At 36.6% G+C, this 22,247-nt stretch overlaps 2 protein-coding genes across 3 annotated transcripts in view; both read left to right on the plus strand.

Moving 5' to 3' along the window:
• Nucleotides 1-22,247, plus strand: part of LOC140147948 (alpha-N-acetylneuraminide alpha-2,8-sialyltransferase-like) — a 40,035-nt gene that overhangs the window by 7,366 nt on the left and 10,422 nt on the right. For both annotated transcript variants that reach the window (XM_072169749.1, XM_072169744.1), the window contains exons 2-6: nt 7,524-7,601; nt 13,732-13,851; nt 16,188-16,338; nt 16,476-16,591; nt 17,511-17,600. In XM_072169749.1, coding sequence (XP_072025850.1) covers nt 7,524-7,601; nt 13,732-13,851; nt 16,188-16,338; nt 16,476-16,591; nt 17,511-17,600 — 555 coding nt within the window. The remainder of the gene's footprint in view (nt 1-7,523; nt 7,602-13,731; nt 13,852-16,187; nt 16,339-16,475; nt 16,592-17,510; nt 17,601-22,247) is intronic.
• LOC140168191 (uncharacterized) lies at nt 20,588-22,187 on the plus strand (the record flags this gene model as incomplete). Its single annotated transcript, XM_072191522.1, is given in 2 exon segments — nt 20,588-21,081; nt 21,083-22,187. Coding segments are annotated over 2 exon segments (1,284 nt in total), but the record flags the coding sequence as incomplete, so codon positions are not given.

Raw genomic sequence — 22,247 nt, forward strand, 5'->3', positions numbered from 1 at the left:
GCTTAATTTTTGAAAACAAGTTATTTGTTTAAAAGTGATTTTCTCTCGTTTATACCTACTGCATAAATCTGGTTTTTAATATATTTTATTGCAAAAATGCTACTTAATAAAGGACAGCAATTTTTCCAAGATATTGGCCTTAACAAAGGAGGTATAAAATGGTATTATATACTTCATTAATATATTATTGTTCATTAATTGGTTAAAAGTGGATCACATGACCAAAAATAGTTCTACCATTAGTACTCCTATCCGTAAATATACAAATACAACATGTTTTGAGGGGAAGTAGTCAAATCATCCAACACCGAGGGACCAGTAGTTTTGACTACTTTCCCGAAATAAAACATGTTGTATTTGTTTTACTATACCTCATAAATATTTTCACTATCACGGTAAAATCGTAAACAAAAGTAGAAACAAACACCAGTCAACGTGCCGGCCGGCCGGCATGGTAAATAAGCTTTACTTACCTGATTTTATTGGAGGATTTCAATCTATATTTTACTGCCTTTGTTCGAAGTTCTGGTTAAAACTATGGTCCCTCGTTGAGGTCAATTAATACTATATTCAAAATAGTACTTTTGATCTCACCTCGGGCCCATAGTTTTAACCAGAACCTCTCATGGCAGTATATATTTGTATAATGTTAGTACTTTTTTTCAATTTTCTTGACTTTTTCTAGAAACACTAAATTACCTAAATTCTAGAATTGTTTTTGAGCTAACTATAGGTCCAATTTCAACAAACATGGTGTCATATGAAAGGTAATCAAAATTCTCTCGCCAGCTTTTGTTTAAGTAACTGTTTCTATTTTAAGTTATAGGTGTTTCTAAATTTCCCTAAAATCAAAAATTAAAAAATTAATTTTCTAAAAAATCAAACACTTTATCCAAAAAAGCTGGCGAGAGAATTTAGGTATTAGGCTTATACACCATTCCTGAAAGTTTAGAATCCATAACACACACCATGTAGGCAAAAAAAATTATAATGTGGTAAAAATTAAGGAATTTACAAAAAATACTTGTTACTAACGTAATCAGCCTTTTTGACCCATTCCCCCTAACAAAAAATTTGTGTTGAGATTCATAATTAAATATCCGTATTGACTACCTCACATTTGTCTTTATTACACAGTCATGACCATAACAAAAATGTCTAACTTGAATACATTAGGCCCTTCAACATGTTTGACCCACATCATAGATTCTGTAGAGATGGTTTATATTATAGTACTATACGCATGATTTAGGCAATTTAATCGTTTTTTCTTCAATCATTTTGAACATGGCAACACAATTTTCATGATTTCCGACACACTAGGGGCCTCTTGCTACTAATATGGTAAATACCACAAAGAGTGAAATATTAAAATTGAAGAGTATCATTTTTGGCGAATAATTTTATTAAACTGCCTTATGGCGAATCTTACAGGGGCCATCAAGATCTGGAATAGGACAAACCACCTACCACTTTAGTGTTGACAAAACACTGCACTTACATGTAATAATAAAGTGAAAGTATGGTAAGTGGTACAATTTCAGCCATAAAGGCTCTACTTTTATCCATCTGAACCTCAAGCTGAACCCCTTATTTCATTTTCGCTTTTGCTCGGGGCCCCTGAACCCTCGGGGCCCATGGACTTCGCCCACCCACCCACCCGCTTGCTACGCCCCTGTGTTCGAACGTTCTAGTATTATTTTAAAAACAAAATAACCATTAGTTATAAGTAGACAAACATAAAATGTGAGAAATATGTTAATTTTCCATGCGTAACAGCGTAACGTATTACTGAAGATAATAGAGAGATTGCGATGTTCCAAACGCAGCACGTGGACCCTACGTTTCACGTACGTTAATACGGCGTTTTAACACCGTAGTAATATTTAAAAATATGGCTAGTCTCGGTTCCAAACTGGATTGTGCTCATTCGTCACGAAGGAGAACAAGTCGGCTGAAATAAAGACTATAATATTTGATCTAATCTAATCTACGTCGATAGAGGGCATAGTGATTGAAAAATTAAGAGTAAGGCGCAGGCTACTGAGTCACTGCCTAATTCAAACAGCCCGCTTTTGATTTTGACTTAACATGCTGCTAAAACTTGATTGTATTTTTGTGCTCCCCAAATATTATAGTTGCCCAAAAACATATATTTTGGTAGATTAAAGATCACTACATCCATATATCATGTATATCATGACTTTACTTTTAAAATGAGACTTTTGCGTCCTGAAAATTGGGCGCGTTGCATGAACTTCGACATGAGGTAAAATCAGCATATTTCAACGTAGCATCTGCGTTTTATACTACGTTGGAATCCAAAATGGGAAATCGCAATGTCATTTTTTTAACGCAAAGTATCACACACATTTTAATGGACAATCTCAATGAATATTGCGTTTAAATTTAGTCCATTTTTAACACATCGCTGTACCTTTATTATAATGATTTGTTACAAACAAAAAGGATCATAATAATAGTTAGACTTTCCTTCGTATGTTCATTATCTTTGACTGTCTTTAACATATTGTGAAATGGACAAATTTTGTGCATTTTCAACGCTATATCTACGTCGATTTCACGCGTGGAATATCTTCAAAAATAGCTAAATACGTGACCTCGAATTTGGAAAAATGTGCAAAATGAAAGCTTAATTGAAGCCATTTGGTGGACGACTTTGACACTATTATCGTGGAAAATTATAGCTAGAAAAAGTGAAAATGAAGGCCCAAATGAAGCCATTCGCGGACCATTATTCATTATTATTATAGGTCTAATTATGAAGTTATTGCTTAAAACACAAGGAGAAGACAAAACGGGCACTTGCAGGGGGTGTCTGCTCAGAAGTTGAACGTTTTTGTCAAATGAAGGTCCAAATTGAAAATCCAAAATCTTGTTTATCCATAAGCAGAAGGGGGTGGGGATCTGAGGGGGATGTACTCCAAAGTTGAAAAATATTGCCAAATGAAGGTCCAAATTGAAGCCATTTGGTGCATTATTTTTAAGTTGTTTATCCATAAGCAGGGTGTGTGTCTGAGAGTGGATGTTCCCCCCTCTGAAGTTGGAAAATTTGCCAAATGAAGGTACAAATTGAAGCCATTTGGTTGAGACTAGTTCAGGTATACTAGTCTCAGCCATTTTGTACATCGTTTTTCACTTGTTGATCGATACGCAGGGTGTGTCTGAGGGGGGATGTTCCCCTTCAGAAGTTTGAAATTTTGCTAAATGAAGGTCCAAATTGAAGCCGTTTGCATTTTTCATTTGTTATAAGCATGGGGGATGTTGCACCCTCAGAAATTGAGGGGGGATGTTAGACAATTTTTCCAAATAAAGGTCCAAATTTAAGCCATTTAATGCATCATTTTTCACTTGTTTATCTATACGCTAGGGGGGTCTGAGTGGGCATGTTGCCCATGATAAGGGGACAATTTTGCCAAATGATGGTCCAAATTGAAGCCATTTGGTGCATAACTTTGGTGCATCATTTTTACACTATTATCATTACTTACGTGGGTGGAGGAGGCCATATGATATTTTGTTCCCCATCCAAAAATGTGGAGGGACATGAACCCTGTCCCTCGGGATTGACGCCCATGGTGCACGGTCTAGAAAATCTAGACTTCCGCCTCTCGGAAGGGGCTCACAATCCATCAGGGGGCGCTGAATCCATCTATAGCGACACGTTCCCCATTTGACTTCCTTTGCAACGCCAATGGCACGGCGCTATATGTTTTTTCTATACCCTCTGAAGTTTGGCCTTTAAACTGTCTTTCATAAGGATTACTTTTTTAATTCGCAAGAGGCGCGGACAAATTAAGATTTTTGCCGCTTGCATCATGGAAGGGGCCCAAACAGTGGCGTAGCTAAGGGTTGTGGCGCCCAGGGCTAAGGATATATAATGGCGCAATTTTCTCATAGGGTGTCGAGAAATAAATTTTACTGGTACATATATATAGCCGGATTTACCTTTTGCTTTCTCCTGGGTAACATGATTGCCACCCCAGAATTCCTTTACCGAGAAAAGCGCACGAAATCTTGAAAAAATGCTCGCGTAGCGCGCAAAAATTCAAAGGGGGATGTACCGTAGTAGCCGAGCCAGGAGTCAAATTTTCCAAAATCGTCCTACTGATCTGCTCCTAAAATAATATTACCGGGAGAAATGCGCGCCAATCGCGCAAAAAAATTGCAATTTCAATGCCAAAACGAACAGAATAATATTGAGGACAATTTTGTCCTAAAATCGCGCCAAATGAAGATGTTTATAACTTTTGGTTAATTCAGTCACGGTATTTTGATCCAGCTCATGAGTCGAATTTTATGATTATTCCAGGCACCAGAAGAGCAGCCCAAGCAATCATAATATATGATTTACATAATATAAATGATGGATCTCATTTTTAAGATTCGTGATCGTGTTGAAGTTTTAGATGAAAAAAGTAATTTCCAATTAGGCGTGTCGCAGATCTACTCACAGAATGGGTTTACTGAGATAAGTGCGCGCAATTTTGCATTTTAATACTAAATGTTCCAAAACGGGGTTAATTTTGGGTCTAAAATAGACCAAAAGGAAGATGCAAATCGTAAATTTTGTCACAACATTTCTGTCGACTGAGCCGGGAGGGACTGACTTGCCACCCTGCCGAGGCTATGGCCAGTGGCGTATATTTCTTTTTCACTGGCGGCAGCGGTTGGAAAATATTTCTTGAAGTACAGTGAATCCAGCGCATTTTGGTGACAAAATAAGTTTATGGTACAAATGCGCGTGAAGAGCGAGAAAAATGTATCATATTAAAGCTAAACTGGGTACAAATATGGCCCAGAATTGGCACCCCTCTATTCTTGAAACAATTGCGAAAATTTGCACAAATAGAGCCTAACACATATTAATTTTGGTTATAATGAAGTTAAATATCAGTCTTAAATTTATCTTTCAATATTGTGCTGAAATGCGCGCGTATCGCGTGAAAAGTTTGACTTTCATCGCTTGAAGGGCCGAAGCCAGGCTAAACCCAATAGTGCTCAGAGGCTACTAAATTAAAGGGATGCCTCCAGATATGACGGGACAGGGATATGGGAAGAGGTCCAATTTTAGAAGCAGGAGGAAAACCGGAGCACCCGGAGATAAACCTGCGAGGACGAGCATGGATCGGCAACCAAACTCACATGTGGGACCGCGGGAAATTGAACCCGGGCCATATTTTGCCCTTTATGTGTGACTGACACGTGTTTTTTTTCACGAGCCAGCCATTGGCTTCTCTAGACGAATATGATTCGGGGGGTGTACAGCATGTTTTGCCGACGGAAATATTTTGTGAATTGTAGACCCTAATTTTTTTTTGCCATGACGGCGCTCAAGAATCTAAAAAGTGGTGGTGGTGGTTGGGGGGGGGGGGGAGGAGAGGGATAACGGTAAAAAAATTTTTTTGCCAATTTAAAAAAAATTATAACTACACTCATAGAAATTGTTCGTTGGCATTATTAGTACTCAGTAAGTTGATGTAAGTCGTTGCGTCAACTTTCCGAGTAATGCCAACGCGTACAATTTTGAGTAACGCTGACTCGTCGCAATCATTTGCACTTACTTTATTGAGTTGTTACAACTCAGAAAATGAAACTAGGTTAGCATAATTTTCTAGAGGTGTGCTATAGTATACACAATTTTGCACTGATTACAAAAATAAATATTTGAATACTGCTAATTGTGCAGAAAATGATCAAATTACGTGAATTAAGTAACAAAGTACCAAATTGGAATAACTCAAAACAATAAGTACCAGTAACTAATTGGTTCTTTGAACCTTGTTTATTTTTCTAAGTTCCCTGAACTTGAATTCAGAAGTTGGCATTACTTAAAAAGTTGAACAAAGTTGATTAGTTGACGGAACTTTTTGAGCTTTTTCAGCATTTTTAAGTTCGGATAACAAAAATGAATTTTGTTTTGGCAACTTTTACACTATTTTTGAGTTGTCCAAACTTACTCCTTTTGAATTGCGCCAACAAGGCGAGCAAGTCATTTCTATGAGTGTAATATAACATTAACAATAGGTCTATACAACAGCACAATTTCGTAACACATTAATCTTTTATATGACTCTTGCTATTTGCCGACAATCACATAGCTTTGACTACATTTGACGACAATCACATGGTTTTGACGACAACAGTCAATTTTTGCCGACAAAAATTGTGGCGGGGTGGTGACACACCCCATACACCCCTCTAGCGGCGGCCCTGGAGCCGGCCTCATTGTACTGCCCTAATTGTATGTGTCGCCCCACAGGCCGAATAGTGCTCTCTTTCTCTCCTCTATTTTTGCCTGATTACACGACACCCTACTTAAATGTACCGCCCTTTACAGGTGATAAGCGTAAGTTTCTTTCTTCGTTCTCTTTTTCTTTCTTTCCTTTTCTTTGTTTCTTTTTTCTCTTTCCTTCTTTTTTCCTTTCCTTTTTCGTTTTTTTTTTTTTCTTTTCTTTTTCTTCTTTTTTGCCGCCCCATTTTTTACCCCAGGGTGCCCACCCCCAAAAAAATACACGTATGAAACTTATAATCAAAATATGCCGATAAGACAAACTTGGCACACTTTTTGGACGCCATGTTGGATAACGGGTTGATAAAGGTAAATGTGCAACAGTACAACAAGCAATTATTATAAAAAATACATGAAGCAAGTGTACGAATAGTTTGAACGCATGGTGCAATGGGAATGTACAATTTAGCCATATGGCCCTTTAGTTATATATAAGAACTATAAGATACATCCAATTAGAGGTTAATAACTGCGCATCGGTTATTTGGAGGGCATTGTGAAAAATCTAACCATTTTGCGTTTGGCACCGCGGATTATCCTGAGGGGCGCAGCCCCGATGGATATTCCGAGGTCCAAAGCAAAATGTTTAGATTTTTCACAATGCCCGACATATAACCGATGCAAAGTTATTAACCTCATTCATAACCGTCACTTTGATCTTTTAACTTTACAAAATAACACAAAATTTTCCTCAAAAGTTTGTAAAAATAAACAATTTTTACATCTTCCCTTTCCCAAAATCGATCAGGCTAAAACAAAACGACCAATAACAAAAGTGTGTATCAGAATCTGTGCAAATATGGTAGCGCGCAATCCAAATACGGCAGCCAGCGCGCGCGCAGTTCGTTGGACGCACAATACGGCGCACGCAGAAGTCAATTGTGTGCGCCATTGGAACAATTACGCATTTTGCGGTCAATTGTGAGATATTAATGACCTCGATTTGCGTTCGCGTTTTCACAAATAATAAAATATGATTGGATCGCACGCATCGCGTTTATTAATGAGGTTATGAATGTATAATACATGCCTGGAAAACAACGCAGTTAAAATACTTCTGCTGTGATTGTAAGCTTATTATATAGGCCTAATTTTTTGCATAAATTTCTTGAACAGCTTATTTCTTTGCTAAGGTAAATGCGTTTTCCTCCACAGCGATGAAAACGATATCTTGTTTTCTTATTTCTTGCTAATATTCTATTCATTTTAGGAATCATTTTCAACTAAGGGCTATGAATATGTTTCTGAATTTGCTGAACTACAGGGACTATCCTTCCGCAACAGACGGGTAAGTGTACTTCGCGGAGTGTACGAATAGTTTGAACGCATGGTGCAATGGGAATGTACAATTTTTATATTTTTACTCAAAAATGACAAAAATTTTGCTCCTACTAGGGTCATTCAAAACGTGCTACCTGTTGAGGTAGCTACTTGCAAATTTGCTTACATATGGTTCGGAATGTCACCTACAGGTGGTGAAAAAATCATGTCAAAACCATTTTCAAATTTTTGTAGGTGACCTGTCGAAAAACAGAGTAAGATATGGTACACCGGAAACGGTGACGCATCTTTGGATATTGCACTTGAAACTTTTGATTTGAATTGGCTTATTGAATTATTCTCCAACTCTGCTCTAAATACCGGAGATAAATTATTCCATGCATAGGCTGCTCTCACATGAAATGTACGTAGCCCTGAATTTGATTTAAATTTTGGCACAATCAATGTATTTGTACTATGATTTCTAGTTAGGTGGGTATGGATATCATGTACAAAGTTAAATTGAGACGATAAGTATGATGGACTTAAGTTCCTTAAGCATTTAAAATGAGCAGTAATAATTGATTTTGCCATCTATTATCTAGTTTAAGCCACTGACGTGTTTCCATCCATTCATTTATTGGCGTTCTAATATCTGCAGAAATTATTGTTCTGGCCAAATTATTATGAAGTACCTGTAATTTGTTATGAAATTCAATTGACAAATTTGACCAAACTGTGCTTCCATAGTCAAGGTGAGGAAGAACGAGGGCATTTGATAACATTACAGTGGTGTGGAATGGAGGAAAATGTTTTACACGCCGTATAATACCAGTTCTTTTTCTTTTTTTACACGTAGATATTTAAATTCATCAACTCTTTCAATAATGTTACCATGGTTACTATTATAGATAAGGTGAATTTCACAGAACCTTTCAAGCTTTTGTTTTGTGCCAAATATCATAAATTTAGTTTTATCAACATTTAAAGTGAGTTTGTTAACTTTGAACCAATCAGCTACTTTTATTGGTAAATTGTGCTTTACAAATCCACTTGATTACTCACGTTTTTTAGACGTTTCATCTTCCTACGGAAGACTTCATCAGTAATGTGATGAACCAGCAACCCTCCTACTCTCATCTCCAGAGTGCACAGTTCTTTGCAGTAGCTGGTCATATACATGATTGAGTTAGTATGTCCCTTCATCGCGGTTGATAACGTTGGCCCCCCGTTTCCTAATCCACATGGCTTCTCTGATCCATCTAGTTTGCTTGCAAGAGTCTTTGTCAATTACTTTGGCTCCATCCCAATCAATAACATGATTTTCTTGTGATACATGGTCTGTGATGGCGGATTTATTAATTTCGTCGACCGACTCCTTGCGTACTGCGCGAGTGAATTTCCTCCCTGTTAACTTTTTCTGATTCCTTTAGGTGTTCTTTGGGTCTTACCCCGAAAGGTCTGCCGGTTTCGCCAATGTACGACTTCTTGCAGTTTTTACATGGTATCTCATATACACAGTCGCAAGTTTTGGTGGCTTCAATTTTGTCTTTGGGGTGCACGAGGTTCTGTTTTAGCGTATTGTGTGGTCTCATCGCTGGCTGGATGTTGTGTTTCTTAAACACTCGCTGCAGTCTCTCAGACACACCTTGGACATACGGTATAACAACCATGCCCTTACTCTTTTCTGCGTTCTTGTATTCTGCGTTCTTGTATTCTTTTTCGCTTTGGTCTTCTCGCTTATCTGATGTTTTACTTTTTCAATAGTCCAGTTCGGATATCCACATTGGTTTAGCGCATGTTTGATGTGTTCCTCCTCCTTTTGTTTATCCTCCTCTTCAGTTACAATCGCGTCTTTCCGATCTAACAATGTTCTGACTACCCCCAATTTCTGTTGCAAGGGATATTGGGAAGCGAAATTTAAATACTGGTCGGTGTGCGTTTTCTTTCTATACACCGTCGTCTTTACCGAACCATCATCTTTGCGATTGATCAGTGTGTCAAGGAAAGGTATTTTTCCTTCTGCTTCCTCCTCGTATGTGAATTTAATGTTGTTGGTTGGATCCGCTTTGTTAAGGTGATCTGTGAGTTCTTGCGTAGTGCCCTTTGGTATAATCTCTAGGATATCGTCGACATATCTTTTCCATAATTTTGGACGACATGCGATGGGTGCGTTGGCTATGGCTCTTTGTTCCAACCATTCCATAAAAATGTTCGCGATAATCGCGCTCACCGGACTCCCCATGGCCGCTCCAAATTTTTGCATGTAAATTCTCCTCTGAATGAAAAATATGTCGTCGTCAAAACAAACTCGAGCAATTCAATAATGTCATCAGCGTTAAGTAAAGTTTTTTGTTTCAACGTGGTGTCCTTCTCCAAATATTCTTTGTGAATCTTTGTGGTGCAGTATATGCGTGGTGTACTTTCGGCCGTCGGGTAGAGCAATTTATACTGGCTATCGTCAATCTTTTTTTCTTTCTTAAGTCTCTGTAAGGTAACCACCAACTTCCGCTTGTATTTTGAAGTGGGTCTCCTTTTAACTTTTCGTAAGTCTTTTCATCACCTAACAAGTTGTTAACCTTCTCTTCATATCCATCGGTAGATGTAACAACCGTGCTTCTACCCTTGTCTGCACCCATTATTATTATTGACTTGTCCTTTTTCAACTGTTTGAGTGCTACTCTTTCATCTTTGCTAATGTTCGATTTCAGGATTTTTGCTGATTTTAACACTCCTGCGACTTCCGCGCGAAGGTTCTGTGCTTCTCCAGATGGTAATTTCCAACTCACTTTCTCGGTCGCGACAATGAAATCCTCGTTGGGTAAACCTTTGGCCAGCAGTGAATTCTGCGAGTCCGTAAGCTTCCTTTCTGTGTTGTTTACAACCCATTTTTTCAGCTGTGTTCCCGACAAGTCAATATCCGGTACGTCACTTCTTTTCTTCGCTAGTTCTTAATTTTTGTCTTTGAGGCTGTTTAACTTCTTAATTTGTCTTTCCTTTGACTTTTCATGTTCCGTTTTCCAAATGAAATTCAAGATGGCGGCGTACATCGGCTAGCTCGTGTATATGACCAGCTACTGCAAAGAACTGTGCACTCTGGAGATGAGAGTAGGAGTGTTGCTGGTTCATCACATTACTGATGAAGTCTTCCGTAGGAAGATGAAACGTCTAAAAAAAACAAAAACAAAAACGTGAGTAATCAAGTGGATTTGTAAAGCACAATTTAACAATAATTGATTTCAAACAATTCTGATGAACTTATTCAAAGAATCAGCTACTTTATTTAGACATGACTCTAATTGCATTTGAAGATCAGAAACAGTCTTAGCTTTGCACATTAATGATGTGTCATCAGCATAAATAACAGTTTTACAATTACAACCAACAACATCAGGCAGGCAATTGACAAAAATTATGAATAATAATGGACCTAGTATAGAGCCTTGAGGAATTCCTATGTTGACAGATTGAAAATCAGAAAGTGTTGAGTTTACACTAACAAATAAATAGTTTACTGTTCTCTATGCCATACTTCTGAAGTTTGTTAATAAGAATTTCATGGCTCACTGTATCAAATGCATTCTTTAAATCAAGAAATATTACACCTGTAGCATATCCATCATCCATATTTTTCAGAATAAAATCTTGAACATCGAATAGTGTGGTGGAAGTGGAATGATTAGCACGAAAACCTGATTGAGCAGTAGACAGTAGGCCTGCATTAGTTAAATACATATACAATTGATCCTGTACAGCCCTTTCCATAATTTTTGATAAGATTGACAATACTGTTTTATCTGTTTTATCACCTGACTTAAATATTGGTGTCACCTTAGCTTTTTTCCATTCATCAGGAAAAGTAGATCCATTCAATTACAGGTTGCAGATATGAGCTAGACTATTTGAAATGAAGGGTCCAGCCAATTTCAACAACCTGACAATTAAACTGATCCAATCCTGGTGATTTGTTATTTTGCATATTACTAATATGATTACATACAAATACAGGTGTAATTTCATTAAATTTAAACTTATTTAGTTTACAATATTGTCCAGAACACACATTATTACATGGATATTTGATATTATCATACCATTAAATTTTGTACCAAGTTGATTACCAATAGATGTAAAGTACTCATTGAATTCATTGGCAATCGCTTTATCATTTGATACACATGTGCCCTTATTGGAAATTGAAGTTGGCGCACTTGAAGACTTGTTTGGTATAATGACACAGTACAATGTAAAAAAATGGCCGTAAATTAACGGACGCCCGTATTTCAAAATTTTCCTTAATTTTACGGGAACCAGCCGTAAGCAAAACAGCTTTTTTGTGATTAGAACCACCTACCTACCTCCACGCCCACCCACACATCTACATGTAATACTACAAACCAATGTGTATCACTAACTTCCACTTAATCCTGCTTAAACACACTGAAAGTAAAATTTAAATTCCGTAATTTTACTGGTCCCCGTAAAAATAGCGTGAAGTTTAACTATAAGCCCTTCAATGATATGAAGGATCAGAAGAGGAAAAAAATAATCATAACAAAACTAAGGGATTCGAACCCGTCTTTACCACTGAGTCACGTAGATGTGAATGAATACGTATCCATTTCAAATGTATTAATGCTAATTTAAAATTATGCAATGCTTATGTGTACACTAAAACAGGTGATTCTCATTTACCTACAATTTCAATTGTTATTATGTGTATTCTTATGTATAGCAGCATAAAATTCTTAATCAGCACCAGTCTGGTTTTCGCCAGCCCTTGTTGATATGGTGGACGACTATAATATCAACTACAGCTAACGTGCTTCAAGAAGCACGAAAATCAGGTGGCAGCTGATATGGTTGATGATATTAAATGTGGAAATGCTAAAATGGAAGGATAGTTTTTGTTTATTTTGTTTATAGAGGTCATTTTCCCCGAGTTACAGCCCAATGGGAGCAACTCAAAATTTGACCTGACCTTTGATCTCATATGACCTTTGAGGTTTCATACTCCTGAGTTACCAGCCAATCGGAGCAACTTTAAATTTGACCTGAGCTTTGACCTCAGGTGACCTTTGCGGTTTTATACTCCCCAAGTGTCAGGGATCATTTTCTGCAAGTTACAGCTCGATTGGAGCAAATTTAAATTTGACCTGACCTTTGACCTCAGTTGAACTTTGCCGTTTTATACTCCCCAAGTGCTAGGGATTGTTATCCTCGAGTTACAGCCCAATTGGAACAACTTTAAATTTCCCCTGACCTTTGACCCCAGAGGTTTCATACTCCCCAAGTGCCAGGGATTGTTTTCCCAAAGTTACAATCCCATCGGAGCAACTTCAAATTTGACTTGATCTTTGACCTGGGCAAAGTTTAACATTTTAATGAACACCCCCACTACCCATACTGCCCTCCAACCCATGAACAAGCGAAATTGCACTCCTATAACAGTTCTCAACGCCTCTTACCTGGTCCACTTATACAGTTGATACCCCCCAAAAAAAAAATCTTATGTGAGATCCACTGTTAGCTATCTTCTGTGGTTAAGATTCTGCTTTAATAATACTATTTCACAATATTTATTTTTCTTGGAAACAGAATTCAAGTTGTGGCTTGCCTACTATAAATGTAGGTCACCGTGCATAATGATAGCTGTTCTATCAAATTTTACACAAAGATGTTCAAAGCCAAATCAGGCTAATTTTATCATGTGACCTCATTTGACCTTTGACCTCGGGTTGACCCTTAAGCTGTGGTACCATATATATAAAGCTTTGGCCAGCGGTGGAGTATGAAACCGCAAAGGTCATGTGAGGTCAAAGGTCAGGTCAACTTGCGCTCATTAAGTTTCTATTAAGATACGGAAAATTAGCAGACAATTATAAAAGGGAATAATATCTGAAAAGGGACATTATTTTGTTATACCATCGGAATATGCGATTAATTTTCTACATGTACCCTTTTTATGGGACATCTTGTATTATTATTATTATTATTATTATTGTTGTTGTTGTTGTTGTTGTTGTTGTTGTTGTTGTTGTTGTTGTTGTTGTTGTTGTTGTTATTATTATTATTATTATTATTAGTATTATTATTATTATTATTATTATTATTATTATTATTATTATTATTATTATTATTACATTATGATCATCTAGGTACATTATGAAAAGTTTAATGAAGTATTCGTTGCCACAAACTAAAGCGGAGTTTTTTGCCGAGGTATTGAATGATACTGCTTCTCAAGATACGAATCGGACACTACTACTTGAATACAGGTATGTCATATTGTGATGTGCTCTGAGTAATTTAATTTGATTATTTATCTTTGTTTACAATTAAAATCTATTTCATGAGACATTTTAGGGATTCCCCTCTCAGGCATCAAATTGAGCAAAAACAAACTGAATCATTTCTAATTTCGGATAGCTGGGAATTCCCCTGAGATTGTAAAGTGAAAATGACATCATAACTGGGAAAACCCCACAGGAAGTGATGAAATGTGAAAGGTTTTGATCTTGGGAATTTCCAAAATTACTCATGTGTTGTAAAATAGCAATTGGCTATTAAAATAATGGGATTTCCCGTGCTTGGTATATAAGAAAATGTAAACATAATTCTTCACTGTTTATAGTGTTGATCTGGGCTAGCTAATGTGCTTACAGACCAATTCCTTCAAAGAAAGGAAATTGCGAACCAGAAATATTTTATGTAGTCAATGCACTATTATAGGGTCCACAACTTAAGTTCCCCCTTAAATACTTTTTAAAATAAATCGAAAAATATTTCACGAAATGCAAACCGGTAACAAGATATGGGTAACCTTATTTGTTTTACACATGTGGATCAAATTTCAGCGTCACAAGTCATTGCGTTCAGTCACAATGGTTCATTATGTAAAAAAGAGACCGTTTTAAACAGTGTTAAAAGTAGCATCTGAGTCCATAGGACTCAATTCTCAAACAATACAGTATGCCAGGGATATTCATGTGTTTGTAATCTTTGGTATTCTTCTTCTTCTTTTTCAAAAGCAAAGCAGGCGTTTAATTCTTTTCTTTTTGATGATACATGACTGAGATGGAAGGGATATGTACTGCAGTAAGAATAGACCACGTCGCCAGTAGTTCATCACATGTGAAAAGTCACACTTTAATAATGCCGCGTTTGCCCGACAACATGGACCAGCAACGGGTCCGGAATTTAATAAACAGCATGCGGCTACGTTGCATTACAAACACAGGACAGGCCTAACATACTGTATTGTTTGACAATTGACTCCTGTGGACTCAGGTGCAACTTTTAAAACTCCCTCTTTTTTTATAAAATGAACTATTGTGACCAAACGCAATGATGTGTGACACTACAAATTGGCCCAGATTTGCAAAACAAATAGGGTTACTCATAACTTTTTACAATTTGTTAAATATTTTTCGATTTATTTAAAGCATTAGGGGGAACTTATAAGTTGTGCACCCTATAGACCTTTTCCCTCTATCCCACAATGCACTATTCCAGGGGGGTATGACGTAGTTCATCAACCTCATAGATCGTGTGCATCCGATGGTCTTTGCCAGGCCTTTGTAATTATTTTGTCTTAATATGGGCATACTGATTCCATATATGCGGATTATCGTAAAGGCCATCGATGTTACTAATTATGCAATTATTGAATACACGAGTGATGCAATTACGGAGCGATGCAGAACATCTGTGTAAGAGATTTTGTTTTCGTTTTATTTTCAACTCCGAAAAAAAGTGAAACGGACGCCGGTAAAATATCACTGCGTGTCCCGTCATCAGTTTTTCACCATTAGGTCTATAAAATGTATACAAAGTTAGGTTTCAATAACAGGAAACTTTTTTTGGCGACGACACCATGTCCATAAGGCATAGAAATGTTGTTTTTTGCCCCCGAAAGGTATTAGTGATCGTGGCGCCATTATCATCATTATCGGGGATTCCTTTTTTTGTGATGAAGGCACCAGTCGAAATGTCCGTATTCCAGAATGTAATGAACATAACTCTGTACTCCCCTGGGGAGATGATGTATTTTGCGACACTCATACCCCTCTGGAATAGTGCATGATGGGAAAGAGGGAAAAAGGTCTATACCTGCCAGTAGTGTCGGAGAAGATCTAGAATACGTCAAAGGGTGTACTTCTTCCAAGAAAGGAATATATTCTTCTGTCGACTTGCTGAAGTCTGGTATATGTAACAACACATCTGTCAATATAAGTGGAAACAGGGGAACAACTGCAACGCAGTCCTGTTTCATGAAGAAATTGCGTGAAAGGTGAAAATAGCAGCATTTTGGAGATAGAGAACAGAGCAAGGAGTTAAGTGTGGAGAAAATAGCACCATTTCTGAGCAAGGATTTTATATGCAAAGGATTTTACGCTGAGGATTATAAATTCAAGTGTACAGTGGACTTCGCTGAACAGTGATTTTCGCAGGACACTGAATCAGGATATACAGTGTGTCGCAGAATGATTTATACCGGGAAAATTGTATTTTTTAGGTATGAAGGGCATTACTATTGGTAGTATTGTTTTAAATTCTAAAATGTACATATATTTATCACATTATTCAACGAAAACTTATTATTTTTTTATAGGAAAGAATTTGTCGAAGGAAGTACTGCTGTTGGTTTGCCACAAAATATGTTCTGCACAAAGGAGAATACAAATGTAGATGAGACGTTTAACTTCCTAAAATCGCTGGGAACAGCAACAATAACTCACGATCTCTGGAACCTATTCCCGGAGGTAACACCATTTTTTCTCTTCAAACCAGTATTTTAACTGCAAATAAGTTGTATTGTGCCAGAGTTACGGTCAATATTGTGTTTATTTATCCATGTATTGTACACTGACATATTTTTTTGTCTTAATCTCTTTTCTAGACTTCACTATTTGACGATAAACGTCGTTATAAGAAATGCAATATTATTGGCAATAGCGGGATTCTATTAAATTCGAAATGCGGGAAACAAATAGACGATGCTGACTTCATATTAAGGTAATTATTTCACTTTGTTTTCTTAAACACGTACTGCTAAGCTGAGTTAACAACACTTGCAAGTAACGCCAACTTTATTACGTCAAGAGTCGTAGTGGGTCTAAATGAAATATCTTTAGTACACCCATCTCAGTTAGTCCTATTCAAACAGATCTGAACGAATTGTCCACGAAAGACGAACGGCTAGATCGTTGTTTATGGTCATTCTTGAAGCATGTAACAGCAAATACCTCCTGTATTAATAAAATAATGTACATCTTCCTGGACCTCTCAAATACATTCGAGTGGTTGTTAAGGTAATTATTTCATATTACCCGTGTTTTTGATTCATTCTCAATTTAAAGTAATTGACCGGACCTTTTGTGTTTTTTTTTAGATGTAATGTGATTTTTGCAAGCACGTTAACTTAATTTTAAAAATGGCAAGAGTCACAACAATTATCTCATGCACTTTTAGCAATTATTTTAAACCCATCTCGTGTTATCCTTTTAGAATAAATCAACGAAGTCTCCATGAAAGACTTTTAATTTAATTTCTAGGTTTGAATACCTTTGTGCAGATAGACAAGTTTTCGTTCGGTTAGATCTTCGTTTACAGCCATTCTTGAAGCATGTAAGGCAGGCCTAACAGTATTACACACTGTATCAATAACAAAAATAGGCACATTCCTGTACCTTTCGAAGGCATTCGAGTACAATTAGAACTTAACTTATATACAAATATAACGTAATACATTTTGTATGCTAAAAGTAAATTGAGTCCTCGTGTACAACAAATATTGTGGTGTGTCTCAGGGCTCGAATTCAGGACCTCTATTCTTTATTTTGTATACTTGTTCTGATAATTTGTTGCCATCGCACGAGAATCTTATTGCTTTAGTTAACACTATTTACTGTATATGTAACTTTACTTTTTGAAGATGTAATCTACCAATCTTGAAAGGATTCGAAGATGATGTTGGTGTACATACTGATCTCGTGACGATCGCTCCGTCAATTTTCAGAGAAAGGTAGAACACTAGCAAAACCAAAGTCTGTACAAAATCATAGGTTACTGCTTTTGATATTCGTCTGCAGCCTTAGAACAACGCCAACTATAAAAGAAAGATAAGGTTTTTGATATTTTGATCACCATGTGGCCGTCCTGGTCCAGAAAGCTGGGGATATCATATCCCAGTGCAGCCATTATCCTATATACTCCCGAGTATACCCTATACCCGCAGTAAATGTTAAATTGTAATGATACTACAAATGGAAAACGTATCAAACCTAACTGTCACTAAAATATAAACCCTTTAATCAATAATAAAAATAGTCATAATTGCAGGAACCTTGAACCATTATTTATTACAAAAATAAATAAAGAAAAAATATCCTTATTTTTCGGTAAATTACACAGTAAAATTCCATTGACATGGCGGCGCTGTTTAATGAGGCTCATTATGACGTCAATACCCTGTTGCTATCAAAAACTTATCATGATCGACTTGCAGTTATCCCGACTGCACTGCTCATGCACTCTGAACGCTGGTCAACCGATTCTTTTGTTATGCATAGTCGCGCTAAAAGTCGATCGATACATGTTAAAATCAGCACAATTTAGAGATAGACCTTTTTGCTAGGAAATTAATTTTCTCGGTCAAATATAAAGCAATATTTTTTTCTTCAGTAATGTCAGTTAAAACAAAGTGCTTGGATATACAGGTTTTAAATATACTGGTGTTAAAATTAGGCATGAAATTGTGTCGTTTAGTGTAAGATTTTTGATTTTTATAGGCCTTACCTCCGTCCGCGAGCTTTTTTCGGAATTCATTTTTAGCGTTTCAAACTAATATAATTCGCTAAAGAAAGATATTTCCCACCTCTGTAAAGCACATCGTGTGGGTCTATCTATTATAGTTTTGTCAGAATTTCCGTTTTGATTTCACCTTTTTACACGTCATGCTCCTAAAATGTCAAACTCAGTACTCTATCTCGAAAGCAAGCAGCAGAAATAGTCGATAATTCCATTGTTCTAATCCAGGTCCCATCTGCATTGAAAGCAAGGATTACTCGACCAGCGATTTTGTAGCCCAAATCTCCCATTTGGGTGCTTTGGTAAATTAACGTGAATTTTGGATATTTGCTTCCGTGATCATGGTGATAGCTTGCAATGGCAAATTATATGGTTTCCATGATTATGTCGACCATTTGTCTGTTTGTTTGTTTGTTTGTTTGTTTGTTTGAAATACCTAGGTTAGTCCGTATTAAGAGACGCACGCTTGAAAAATTAGCGTGTTATTATAGGGGATTTTAATTTTCTATCCCTCCTTTCACCAGGTGAATTGTGTATGACCCCCCTCGCGGGTTGGCATTTTCATTACACCCTTCAGATTTGTGTTCGGGTTTGTTTTTAATTTGACGGTGGGTTTCCAAAAGCAGTTTCAAATAAACACAAAGAAGTATTAACATCCAAGTTATTCTGTTTTTAGGCAAGCAATTTTAATTAATAATTATTGCTTGAGTTAACAATAATAATAAATGGTTCTTATAAGGCACAATCTCTTCCGATGAGGAACTCAAAGCGCGTAAAGCACGAAATTGACAAATATTGGTTTTAAGCTGGCGTTTAAATAACGAAAGTCTGGCGCTGTTACGAAGGTTATTTGGAAGTGTGTTCCAAACAGTTTGCTTGTTAAAACATACAGCGTAATATTTATGTTTTGTAAATGAAAGTTTTGTTTAAAATATTGCCCAGTTGCATGTACGATTGTTGATTTTATTTACCAAATGTTGGGCAAAGTTGTTTTGAGGAGAAGCAAATTTCAACACATTGGTCCGATGATCACGGTGATGATGAAATCAATAAATTACTCACGTGATGAAAGATCCTCATCGTGCTGAACATGATCAGTGTCATAGGAGCGCTATAGACGAATCCAACGAGCTAAGTCATGGTCAGGATTTGGTCGGCCATTATTGGGTTCCCGCATGCACCAGGTGTTGTGAGTGCCCAATTGGGTGGATTAAACCCGCTTAAAATTCGATGTTAGATTCTTTTGTTTTGTGAACTGTCATCATTCTTTTGTCTACGTGTAACACGGGTGATAGAATGCAGTTTAAAATACACTCCAAGGCAGCATCATTTCACATTTTAGGTGAGATAGAGCCGACGGGGACCCAACTAATGGCTGCCATTGAGGCGTAGGAATGCGTGAAATTGGATTCGTCTAATAGGCCTGGGAATTTCTTTGCTATATTGAAGTTCTGGCAACACTGTAGCCAGGCCGGTCTTCCTACGGCACCCAGGAATATCGATCCACAATGCTAGTATTAGCCTCAGATTTCACGCGTTGATTTTGAAAAAAATTCAGCCGGCAGTAAAAAAAATGGTGAAATCAAAACGGAAAATTTGACAAAACTATGATATATCGTCACGGTGATGTGCGTTAGAAAGTTGGGAAAAATCCTTCATTAGCCAACTATATTACTTTGAAAAGCTATAAGGTTGATCAAAAAAAAAAAGGCTCGCGGGCAGAGTTGAAGCCTATCAAAATCGAAAATCTTACACTAAATGACTGAATTTCACGCTTAAGTTTAACACTAGGATTTGAAGAAAAAAAATAGTATCAAGCCTTACAAGTTTTCCTGACATTTACTGTAAAAATTACACAACAGAAGAATCAATTGACCTGCGTTCAGAGTGTGCTGGTCATCATCAACAATGTTTGATACAAGCGCTATTTGGTTTCGGTTGTTATTATTATCTTGGTGTTGTTTTTTTGGCTGTCCAAATTTCGGGCGATTATCCATTGAGCCATTAATCTCCTTTTTTCTTAAATTATATCGAACAGATCCCTCGTCAATATTCAAGAATCTTGCAATTTAACGGTTAGATTTTCCTTCACTATGATATGCTTCTATCATTCTCTTCTGGTGATCGGTAAATTTTGGCATTTTGAGCCTGATCTGATGTTAAAACTGAACAATTTTGGAAGTCGAAATTAAACTATAATGCGCTGCACACCGACATCGCCCGGTTAATAATTACACAATAATTACAGTAATCTATAATATGTATAATAATGCAAAATCGTGTGTTATGAATGGATATGGAAAATCTGATTTCTTCAATTGTAATATGGGTGTAAGACAAGGAGAAAACTTGTCTCCACTTTTGTTTGCCATGTATTTGAATGATTTTGAATTATTTATAAGTAAACGTTTTTCTGGGCTTAGTGATATTTCCAAGGATATTAGCACGCATTTGAGTGATGATGATGTTGAAGTGTTTTTGAAACTATTTACATTACTCTATGCTGATGATACAATTGTTTTTGCTGAATCAGATTCTGAACTTCAACGTGCTTTAGATGCCGTGCACGATTACTGCAAAATGTGGCATTTAACTGTTAATACTAGTAAGACCAAAATAACCATATATTCTCGGGGTAAAGTAAGGAGACATCCTAATTTTAGATTTGGTAATAGTAGCATTGAAGTCGTTGACGATTTATTTGGGAGTCAAATTTAATTATAACAACAAGTTTAAAAAGGGCATTAACAAACAAATTAACCAAGCAAGAAGAGCTATGTTTAGTCTGATTTCAAAAGCCAGGAAACTCGATCTTCCTGTCGATATCCAACTTGAACTCTTTGATCAACTAGTGGGACCCATATTGCTATATGGCTGTGAAATTTGGGGTTTTCATAACTTATCACATGTTGAGAAGTTTCACTTGAAATTTTGTAAGCAGTTATTGCGACTTAATACTAGTACTCCCAATTGTATGGTATATGGTGAACTTGGGAGAACTGCTCTTTGCTCTTCTGTAGATAAAAGAATGATCAACTTCTGGTACGAAATTGCAAACAGTAAATCCCACAAGCTCACGAGTATTATGTATAGACTGATGAGGTCATTATATAACAAGGGTATTTTTCAATCTCCTTGGCTATTAAAAATTAAGTCTGTTCTGGATAATGCTGGATTATCATATTTATGGGATCATGATTTATCTCTTGTTAATAAATTCTGGCTCAAAGATAACTTGGATTTAAGGCTTTCTGATATTTACAAACAGAATTGGAATGAAGAAGTTAACAAAATCAGTCAATGTAGTAACTATAGAATCTTTAAAACAAGTCTTCAATTTGAAAATTATATCAAGACTCTTGACCAGAATGATCGTATCAAACTTTGCAAATTTAGATGTGGTAACCACAAACTACCCATCACCACTGGAAGGTACCAAGGTATCCCCAAAGAAGATCGTTTGTGCCCTCTATGCACAAAACATTAAGTGGGTGACGAATTTCACTATCTTTTTGAGTGCCCATCGATGTCTAACGAAAGAGATAAATATTTGACAGCACAATTCAGGCATAGACCAAACGTGTTGACAATTGCATCAATTTTGAACTCTCAAAAAGACAGTGAAATGGTCAATCTGGCCAAATTCTGCAAATACATTATGAAAAAATTTGAGTAACCTATTATTATGCATTGTCGTATATTTTGAAGTCGTAAAATTGAAACGGTATTATCTTATATGTATTTTTTTTAATCTATTTGGATTTGTATTTTGATTATATATTTGGATTTGGTTATATGTGTATGTATGTATATATAATGACTGTATGGTTGATTATATTCTCTCATACCTTTTTGAAGGTAG

The sequence above is a fragment of the Amphiura filiformis genome, chromosome 1 (assembly GCF_039555335.1).
Source record: "Amphiura filiformis chromosome 1, Afil_fr2py, whole genome shotgun sequence".
NCBI lineage: Eukaryota > Metazoa > Echinodermata > Ophiuroidea > Amphilepidida > Amphiuridae > Amphiura > Amphiura filiformis.